This window comes from Tubulanus polymorphus, chromosome 1, assembly GCF_964204645.1.
Source record: "Tubulanus polymorphus chromosome 1, tnTubPoly1.2, whole genome shotgun sequence".
NCBI classification, from domain to species: domain Eukaryota; kingdom Metazoa; phylum Nemertea; class Palaeonemertea; order Tubulaniformes; family Tubulanidae; genus Tubulanus; species Tubulanus polymorphus.
The window spans coordinates 24421552-24432821 of NC_134025.1; the positions used below are offsets into that span (position 1 = coordinate 24421552).

Genomic DNA, 11270 nt, shown 5'->3' on the forward strand with positions numbered 1-11270 from the left:
TATATTAAAGGTCGACTTTCAATATTTTCAATAGATTTTTTAAGCCATAGGTTCGTCAAAGATTCATTGTAAAGAATAGAAGTCTCTTTGCGACTCTGTACATGACTTTTGTAAATAAATACATTGTGCTGCACATGTTTAGCTTGATGATCTTGTTATTTCTAATATGTATTAGAATGACCGCCTCGGAAAACTTTTGCAGTACATGTGAATAAACGTAGCCAGTTACATGTGACGAAGATAGCTCTAGTGAGCGCGAGACCAGCTCTCGCGTCCCAGCAGATCATACGAAAACTACATATTCCACTTTATGAGGCCTTTTTTCTGCTGATCCACTCTAAACGATTGGAGACCATTGGCCCTCGATCCCGCTGCATTTCTCGCCCCAAGAGACGATCCCAGCGCTATGCAATGCCCATCTGACTGCAAATCAACGGACCACGCTGTCGCACTAAAACTGGAATCCCGGTAAAAGTACCAGAGGAAAAATCATACCATAGGGAAAATGCCAGAGGTAAAATAATTGAATGAATTTTCAATGATGTTTACAAGCTAGTTAGTTGTGATTCATGATATAAAATCAACAATGAAATAACTATTTCGGCAAGATATGACACTAGTTTGTTATCATATATTGAATCAAGTTTCGTTGAAAGCATTAGATTAAAATGATGTTTTTGTTGATATGATTTTGAATATGGATAAACGGACATCGTGCATGTTTCCTCCTGGCATTTTTACCTGTATTCAGCAAAATACATAAAATGCATAGGACTTGCTGGTAGCCTTTATTCAAACAACTGCCTGATTATATTCCCCCAGTTGGTTGATGCTACGAGCAATCATCTCAACCTGAATCATGTTATCAGTGTTTAAGGGCCGTAGCAAGGAGTAAAATGGTCTAGCGGCCATGGGATCAGATAGACGCCTTAATTAGAGAAAAAAACTAATATAATTAATAAATTTGACATTTTTATTTAAAAATCATAATTTTCTGATTGGTTTGGACCAACAAGATTTTTTTTCGCTGCGAGTTTCGAATGCGCCATCCTCTATGCATGTGCAAATCTAATCTAAATCGAATGTGTGAATATTTACATTCTGATACGCGTATTCATGCAGTTACAGAATTCATACAAACACAGTTTAGGCGGACATTGAACAATACATATTTAACATAACTTAAAGAAACTTTGACCCATGCTGCCTTGTTTCTCAGAGGAGAAGAAGGTATACAATTTTTTAGCCATGGTCCTGTTGTCGTCAAAGATTTATTGTAAAAAATAGTTGTTGTCTTTTTGTGACTCTGTACATGATTTTTCAGAATATATATTTATGTATATACATTGTGCTGCATTTAATAAGCTCGATGATCTCGTTATTTCTGATTTTCAAATTACCGCCTCGGAAAACTTTTGAGGTATAAACGTAGTCATTACATGTAAATGTAGATGGCTCTACATGTAGTGAGCATGAGACCAGCTCTCGCGTTCTAGCGGTGCATTCGAAAACTATTCTGCCTTAATTTCTGCGGATATCCAGTCTGTAAACGATTGAACTTTAGTAAAGACCATTGGCCTCTCGATCCCGCCGCATTTCTCGCCCCAAGAGACGATCCCAGCGCTTATCCAATGCCCATCTGGCTGTCTGCAAATCAACGGACCACCGCTGTCGCCCTGAAAATGAAACGGTGTCTTTATTAAGCAGCTGTCACTGATGACAGAAATCCAGGTAAATTTCATGGCTCAAGAGGTAAAATGTACCGCGATGCTGAAGTGAATCTACATAAGATAACGTTAACACCGGCTGCCAGGTACCCGACAAGGGCGGATCTATGATTCTTCGAAGAAGTGAACGAATGGTCATTTTATCTAAGGGCAGATTTGGCAATGCGATGGCTGAAAGATGCACCCGCATTGGTGAGGGTCCCTCCCAAGGAAAAATTTAGGCTTCTCTAGGCTTTATCGGGACCCATTTGGCTTGATTCCTCATCTTTCTCAAATTTTGCAAAAGTCCAGACAGTTTGGAGGGCACATTCGAATTTGGAGGAGAAAACCATCCAATCCCCCTTGCCCTATCAATCGGGACACAGAGCACCATCACAAGAACCATGGAACATTATAGTCCACGGCAGAACCCAGTTCCAGCGATTTTAGTCCATATGAGGTGTCAATGGGAGTACGAACATACCACCCGCTACTACATTTGTACATGCATGTATTTCAGATATTAACCGTTGAACCCAGACTGCATAGATAAGAACGTTATCCCCATATCCCGATGGTAATCGCTCATGGCCATTATGAATTTCCGTATAACCTTGGGGTTCATCAAGAAAATGCTGGTACGTAAGTCTGAATATGAATATTACGACACTAGTTATTTCCTGAATTCAAATGCCACCCGTCACTCCTCAAAATAGAATAAGTAATTCTACGGATATTTGACAAGACGATGAAATAAATCAGCGGGGAGGTTACCACGTGTCATTTTCATGACATTTCAGAAATGCGTCAGCTTCTCTTGACGATGAACATGGTTGTTTGTGACAAATGTAATTGGATATTCTCGCTATCACATGTAGGCCTATATATAGGATAATGTGGAACAAACACCCACTTTTTACCAACATTTCGAATATACGTAGGCTATTCGACTACACATACGTACATGACAGATTCCCTGTTGTTTTCCGTTAGATCCTATGGCGCAAACGGTTGTCTCTGGGAAGTTTGCCCACGACACTCGACGTGGAAAACCACGAAATTTCTCGTAGTAAGTTTCATACTTCGCTCGACATGCTTTCGAGTTTAGAAGTTCGACATTCACGTGTTGCGAATTGGCTGGAAATGCTGCAACAAACCAACGAAAAAGAATATTCAGATCTTATATAGATACATAGCTTTTTTCATTTGATTTTATTTCCGAAAAAAATTTCATTGAATTATATCTTCTCGGCATTTAAAAAAAAATTAATTTTGGGTATAGCTTACCTGCTAGGCCAGCTTTCGGTTTATCAGTTATTTTACCCCACCCAGCTACGATACAATGCTGCCCGTCTTTGAGGATCAAATCTTCAGGCGGCAAACAAGCCGGGTTGACGTAGTCAGTCAAAGGGACCGGTTCCTTGAGACGAATTAACGCGATATCGTTGTACAATCGCATCTGTCCATTAAACCAATCTACAAGCACGAATGATATACAACCTATTTCAAAAACATCTTATCAACACAATACATACGGTCGATCTGTTTTCCAATTCTTCGCCAATTAATCGTGGCCAATGTCCAGATGAGACTCCCATCGTGTGCGTATGTGCGTCTATGTGAGGCATTTCATTTTGATAATATGTAATTGATATCCATCTGTCTCGTTACTTCCTTGGCCTTTGCTTTTCAGAAAATATCATTCACAAGACGTTATTGGAGAGCCGTTAACGCTCTGCCGTAGAGATACAATAAAACGTAGCAACGGCTACAATAAGGTAAGTGAAATAGGAGCTTTATCTTCACCGAAATATTATTTCCTGGTTATGAATGATGATGTTATTACCTATTTCACCGACGTAACTTGGATGCAGGATAAGCTTATCGATAGCAATCTCCAATTCCGTTCCTTGATGCAGTTCAAAATTAGATTCACCCAAAACCACTTTATATTCTTCGGGTCCGCATGGTCTGAATTTTCCCGGATATCTACGTAAAACTATATATGTTATAGTAAAACTATACTTTTGAACTCATTTAAAGACACGCTCCGCAATAATCGCGATCCGGCATTGACAGTTGTAGAATCCGATTGATGATTTAGAATAAATAGATATAGTTTTCAGATATCTGGTCATTTAATTACTTAAAGATTGAATTTCGTCATGACTTAAAGATTGAATTTCCTTTTAATGTTCCCACGATTTTTTCAATACTATCTTCACAAACAGGCACCGGAGTGCGGTTTTTTACTAACTTGAAACAATGGGCTGCGGTGAGAACGTATTGCGGGTGAATCAAAGTGCCTCCACACGCATTTATCAATTTCTTTTCTCGATCGCATGTATTTTTTGGCGTCCTCTGTATTGATACCAGCCACGGCCATTCGCCATGAATGTTGCCAATGCCGTTGATGATTCTTTTTACTCTACCCGGACGGTTCTGTTTCCTCAACCCACATTTAGTGTTGATACCTGACACATTAGATATAAGTTATAAATTCAATTTTTTTATATTAGAAGTTTTTTCGATATCTAATTCTAATAGTGTGTCGATATCATCCACCAAAGCAATTATCATATTAAAACGAGCTTACCTCCGCCGGTTCCTGAAAAGGTAAATATATTCGTTGTATTGATTGTATGAATATACACGATAATCACATAAACGACGCGTTTCAACCTGGTTAAAACCTGGCACGAAAGAAATTCCATGAACACCTTGAAACCTCAATGCTCAAGTGACCTGGCTATATAGTAGACTGATATATTCTCAACTTTTTCAAAGATGATAAGCAAAACCCACAGATGATGATTCAAAATTTTATTCTATATGAATCGGAGTGATTTGGTCTACATTGCCGCGGTACCGTATACTCCACGTCTGGGATCAGATTTTAAAATGAGTATTATTTAGTTTCAGAATTCGATACGTTCTCACAGACAAGGCTGAAATGTCGTCACCTTGGTTTATCTTCCTATTTTACTCAATTGGGAAGTCAAATGAATTATTAAACACCCTATATTCATCTCAATCGTCTCAGATGATAACATCAAGACGCGTTGGAATAGAATGAAGAAAACGGTGTGCTTCTTGGCATTTATAGGATCGCCATTTGGACCTGCGACGTGCGATAAAAATACAGGTCAAGTTAACGATCTTATGCGGTTAACCGAGCCTAAGTGACCCAAACCGAACCTACTCAAAATAGCTGAGTTGGCACTGATTAAGGGTCGTTTTGCATATCCGATGTCAGTCAATGACGATTTTCTTTTCATTATGCCGCGGTAACTCAGTGTACGTATCTTTTAACTTCTGAGAAGAACGTGCCTACCTCTTTCCCATCTTTGTTATTCGTTTGAAAATTTTAAAACGCATATGAAATACTATATACAGTACAAAAAAATATTTTCTTCCAAAGACGGAATAGACCAGAGATACGTCATTTCCCTCATAACGCGCTTATAGGCGAATCCGAAAATATCTGTCTATGGAGGCTAGTTTTTACATACGTTATACATCCGATATATTTTTAGATTATCAATTCCGCAAAGAAATATGAACGAATAGATATCCGATTTTCCGTCTGGAGCGGGGGAGGGGGAAATTATTTTTCCTGGTTATTAGAAATAAATAACAGAAACCTTTTAACAATGGATGCTGATAACAAATGTTTTCTTTTAGATCGCGTGAGGTCGTCATTCATGTTAAACCTGCAGACATGAACGACAAAGCTTTTCAACTCATTCTATCGTTTCACATTTTTTGATCGCCAATGTATATAGTCTAAGATATTTCTCTAAAGATGTGAATTATCGAGAAAAAAAACGTTACATTATTATATTTTTGACACGCTTTCATTACTGAACGGAAAATGTAAGAAATAAGACCAGAATTCATTTTTTGAAAATAATGATTTCAATGCAGGGAATATCATCTAAAAGTATCATTTTCTTTAAAGATATTCCGGTGGAGGAAGGCGTCGGACAAAAACGTTTTTATTTTCATTTAAGGTGCGCCCTCGATTTTCTTGATACGCCCGTGAAATATTAGTTTTTCGTTAATTTTACTTACCGCAACCTAGGAAATCTAATTTTAAGCTTAAACCAGATGGACGCCCAGTTGGATGAATACGAATGCAAGATGCCCTGATTGGATGTGGGAAGATTGTCTTTCCGCCCGAACTCGACGATACGCGCATCACCTAAGTATTAGTTAACAAAACAATCAATATTAATAATTAATCTAATATCTTGTTGTATCAGGGTTACTTAATCGAGCCTCTTGATTTCATTCGAAAAAAAACAACCTACGCTCGGTTTGATTTTCTGTGAATCGTGCAGGTACTCGAAATTCACGCAGTTTCTACTGTACGACACGGTAAATGATTTTACACCTGTCCCTCTGTATTTCCAAAAAATCAACCCAGTCAGGATTTTCTCCGTTGGAAAATGTACTTGTAGCCACGGGTTGTTACTCGTCTTAGCTGGCACCCAAGAAGACGAACTGCTAGAGCGGGCGTCGTGCGGCGCGTGGCTGTCGTCCAGTCCCGAGTCTGAGGCGGTGAAAGCACTGTTTGGATATGCTAAAGTACTGCTCGTATTAATGATCGTATTTTGGCATTTGCGAACATCTGGAAAACGATTAAGTCGGATTTAGCGAAAACACCGTGGGACGCAAAGTAGAGGTGACCGCGTAGAGGTGTTTGGTGTTATTCAGTGGCGTTTTGTTCATTTTTGTGCAGACTATTTTTGAGTCAAGTGGGAATTAGGCAAACAATTAACGCGCTTGGCAGCATTCCTTACCGCATCTTCCTTGAAAGAGACTCTTGAATAACGCCAAGCGCTTTGCACCCACGCACGTACGCAAAGTTCAAATGATCAATTTGTTAAGACGATTAGAAATGTAATCTCTCCATTATTTTATCTATCCATTCATCCAATCAATCCGATGTAATTCTTACATTTGAAAATGCATTCTTGTTTCGTCTTTTTAATTTTTTCTATGATTTTATAGCATGATACTTACCGCAACCGAGAAGTTGAATTTTCATTTGTGGCTGATTATGAAAGTTATCGGCTTTTATAATGATACACTCATTGACGAGAACTCGATGGAAAAAATTTATAGATGGATTTCTTGCATCGGTATTGCCAACCATTTTCTAAAATAGAACCGAACGAGAATATGAATTTATGCTATATATATACTTTATTTTTCTTTTCATTTATAATGTATTACTTATTTCATAGGATCGGCTTTTGATGGAAACGCTGAATCAATGCGTCCTCACAAATCAAGTTGGCCTGCGTGGTGACAAATTCGTTTTAAGCCCATCATAGAAATTGCATTTTTCATAAGTAGATCGTGGTGTACTGTTTCGTTACTTTAGCAGTGTTGGCAATTCCTGTTATGGCGACGTCGAAAGTTGATATCACGGATGAAAGAAGTTTCAGCGGAATATTTTAACGCATCCGTCATCGCGACGCATTTGTCACCGCGAAACGAGATTAAAACATCCCGTTCAGCGGCTAACGTTACGTGTTTGTGACAAAGAACTAAAATGACTTCAGACGAGATACTTCTATTTTTAACGCTCTAGATTTTGGATTACTCGCTCGCAGAACAACAAGTCGAATGCCCTCCATCTTAGGTCAAATACAATGTATTATGATTTTGTTTCATTTGATTTTCGTATCTAATATATAAAGGGTCAATCTAGTTGTTTTTACAAGTATTTACCTCACGGGAATCTCCTTTTTCATAAATTCCATCCATTGTATTACAACCTCCATGCCATACGTAATACGATTCGACCCAAGTTTCATTTCTAGGAATACCCCTCGCCACGACACCAGTTACCATCCAGTGTGTTCCATACAGATCCACCTGAAATGTATACATACGATGGTTGAGTTGTTACAAAAAAAAACATCTTTTCATTTTGAAGCAAACAAACAAAACTGTTTCACTCTACAAATCTAAAACAGTTTCATTTCACTCTGGATGCAATAGTTCATGTAGGGTGTTACTATTTGGCAGTAATCGAATTCCGGGCGAATCTGCCCTTTGTTTTACCCCTAACTATTCTGTGACTGGAGAATGCCAAGGGCGTATCATCTTGTCGAGTAACCAGTAAACATGTTTACAAAAATTCCAGACTCCAAGGATCATGACTTTAATATCAAAGAAATCCCCGTCCTAAAATAGCTGCTAGATATCAGTGACACGTGACAGTAATAGTCGGCTGAGGAACGGTTTGAAAGTAAAGGAGCGTGGGATTATGAGTGGGAAGATATGAATTCTTGTTTCGAAAGTCGAGCGAATATACGTTGAAGAAACATATATTCAAATAGTTGATCTTGATTCATGAAAATACGTGTTATTTGGTTATTTGAGACTGATTCAGAATACAGGATGGAAATCTAATTCAGTAATGATGTGTTACATCAAACTGTGATACTACATCACGGGGCGTTTTGAAGAGTTAAGGTCGTCTCGACGGAGATAAGAACGTTTGACCTGACTGTGACATTTGAAAACGTGGGTTGTATCGTTTTTACCGTCTCGTTTAAAGAGATATCATATCACACCTTGCCGTCTAATTTTGACGGTTCAAGGTTGAGGAAGAAGTGTTGAATTACCCCCTCCCCCACCCCCAATAGGAGAACCGTGCGCCTATTATAGCAAGATCTATGCATGCAGCTTATCTTCTGACTGGCTGGTGTCTGACAAGTGTTAAATCTACCATATGGTATTGTCGAATGCAGAATCACGTAATCCGTAAAACCCATTCTGCTCTCAGATTTTTAAAACGGAATTTTTTCTCTAAAGTGACAAATCCCAATGACATTATGAATAAGAAGCATCCGCAAAAATGTGTCTGTGGAGATTTTTTTTGATAGAAGAAGAAATAAATTTAAAAAAAATTGAAACTGGAAATATTCTCAAAGTTGTTACATGTATTTGTTTTCAGTTAAGAGCCTGGATTGTAAAACTTACTTTAACAATTCCATTTTCATCCGTATTGTAGAATCCGGGTAATCTTTCATGACAGTTTGGTAATGCTTAATAAATGAAAAAAAAGAAAAAAATGATTACATATCTAATATCGGGAGATATACGTAGAAACTTCACGATTATTCGACTGATTTGGAAACCCTGATGTATATTTATATCTAAATCAAATTGATTTTGAAAGATGCATCATTAGCAAATTCTAAAAAAAACTAAACTAATATTCACGTTACCTTTGCATATCGCAAATGACCCCTGAAGGAGAAAATCGGAGATGATTATCATTGGATTAAAGCAAAACAATTTTTCCCGACGAATTCTAAGAGAAAGTTTAATCAACTTACCAAAAGCAAAATGTTAAAGAAGGCGTGGATGAATATATGTCGGTGCAGCTTCCTAATAATAATTTGTAATAAGATAGTAGAAAGTGTCTTTATGCAATTTACGTAGATCATGAAACAATAGATACATCGTGCTTGGTGCATATTTTGATCCAGGTTTTAACGTTCATTTGGTTCGTATATTGTAGACGTTATTGTGGAGATTTGATAGCGACATGTAAAACGACTACCCAAAACTATCATCTGATAATGGGAAATATATGGCTTTCTTAAGGTCACATGGTATTCTAACTTGGAACGAAGAAGGTTAGTTTATTTTCACAATTGAATTATGCGCCAAACAGGATTTTCTCTGTCACTTACACAAATCAGTTGATATTTACCCTTTGATTTGTGTGCAAATAGATAAAACCTCCAGCATGTACGAACTGATCTTTTAAACGTTTCACACCAGACATATGGTAAATATGCAAAACCTTTTTATTTCGTTTTGAGAGACTCTTGGTGAAATGGGTTGCGTTTCCGTATGTGTACTCTACTTATATGTACATAAAATCGACATACATGATTGTTGAGAATCAGCGCAAAAATGAAAGATTTCATCATTTACATTTTATTATTAGTTGCAAAAAAGAATTCTCTGCGAACGAGTAGGCAACGTTTTACTTTAAAGGTTAGATACATTCGCTTTTCTTTAAAAAGTAGACTAGACGGTTTGGAATGTCAGGAAAACTTTTTTCAAAATCATCACTCCCATCAGTTTTTTTTGTGGTTTATGAAACCAAATTATTAGTACATATACTAATCGTTTTGCGGTTTGCCGAAAATTAAGCCTATTGTTTCTAACCATCGACAAGCCCCGGTCAAGGAAAAGCTGTTTTTATACACTATGGTTCAACAACCATGGCCCAATTATAACGTAAAAACTATCGTGAGATGAAAATTCGTTCTAACTATTTTCTTTTCAAAACTTACGAAAATCCGACCATCTTATATACGTGGTGCGTTAAACGGTTCTAGTCCGACCGAAGCTCTTGCGTATCTATAGTAGGTTTATTATAGTATGTGTGAATGAGACCCCAATGACACATTTAATATTATGTAGTACTTGCATTTATTACACACCACGTGTTTATGTGTTTACGAAGTGTACTACGTGTGTACCAAATCGGGATGCCTTCAACTGGGATGAGGGTATCAATTATCATAGTAATTATACCCTGATTATTTCATCGTCTAATAAGTACTTATGTTAGTGTGTCATTTTAAGCATATTATGATATTCGTGACCAAACAAGGAGACAAAATGTTGAAGCCAGCCCAGCAACGCACGTTTTCGTTGGCCGCCTACACAAATTTCGACGTACACACACGCGCTCGGATGTAAGTTGAAGTAGTCATTTAAAATTATTGGAAACGAGCACGCACGTCAGAAATGACGCTATTAAATGATTAAATATTAAAAGAATATCGGATTGTCTGGAAATATTTGTACGAAGCCCACGTGTTTGGACGGATATTACCGAAGCGCCTTTCGAATATTTCATTCGGAGTGGCCGGGTGCGCTCCCCCAATATAAATATTGCGACGTAAAACTTTCCTGGAATTAGCTCTCGAAACTCGCAAAGATGTGGGTACAACGAGTCAATATTGAACCCGTCAGCGGACGCTCGCCGATAATCGCCCTGTCGTCGTGGTCGACGTCAGAATAGGGGATATCATTTTCAGGGTTACTGCAGACATTTAGCGCCCACACGTTCTAGTCCACTTCATTCATCGGGTAGTAACGGTAGTAACGTCCGTAACGGTTGGGATAAAGATATAGGCGAAGTCGATACATTGTCTTATACTCCACTTGATTTCTGATTTCACACTTACACACATCATCGTGAGCACGATTATGTATGACGTATGCCGTACTTTTGCAGTAAACATATATGGAATTTGTGACGATGAAATAAACACATCAGGCGAGTGTTTGCTTGTAATTCGTAATAACTAACACCGGGAAATGTATAAACGTTAGTCCATTAGGCAGTTACTTTAATCATCCGTCAGTTGGAGAAGTATATAAATCACCACTTGGCTTCAGTTTTTTTTCGGTACGCATGGATAATTGCCTCATCTGTAATCCCATTTCAAATAACTGCCCTGATTGCGAGAAATAAAAACTAACGCTGTTGACTTTGTAAACGCAAACGGGCGT

At 37.9% G+C, this 11270-nt stretch overlaps 1 protein-coding gene across 2 annotated transcripts; it reads right to left on the reverse strand.

The window, feature by feature from the left end:
- Nucleotides 1-1015: 1015 nt before the first annotated feature.
- Nucleotides 1016-10116, reverse strand: LOC141911970 (serine protease 33-like). 2 transcript variants are annotated; one of them, XM_074803104.1, is made up of 14 exons: nt 10040-10116; nt 9068-9119; nt 8957-8978; nt 8709-8773; nt 7449-7595; nt 6735-6870; nt 6020-6339; nt 5781-5910; nt 4303-4314; nt 3964-4180; nt 3553-3695; nt 2994-3182; nt 2671-2852; nt 1016-1676 (listed from the first exon to the last, which is right to left on the reverse strand). In XM_074803104.1, the coding sequence occupies exons 1-14, from the start codon at nt 10051-10053 to the stop codon at nt 1512-1514; spliced, it is 1794 nt and encodes a 597-aa protein (XP_074659205.1). In that variant the 5' UTR covers nt 10054-10116; the 3' UTR covers nt 1016-1511. The 2 variants fall into 2 exon arrangements, with proteins under 2 accessions (XP_074659205.1, XP_074659214.1); XM_074803113.1 differs by lacking the exons at nt 7449-7595; nt 8709-8773; nt 8957-8978; nt 9068-9119; nt 10040-10116 and adding an exon at nt 6948-7049.
- Between the last annotated feature and the right edge of the window lie 1154 nt (nt 10117-11270).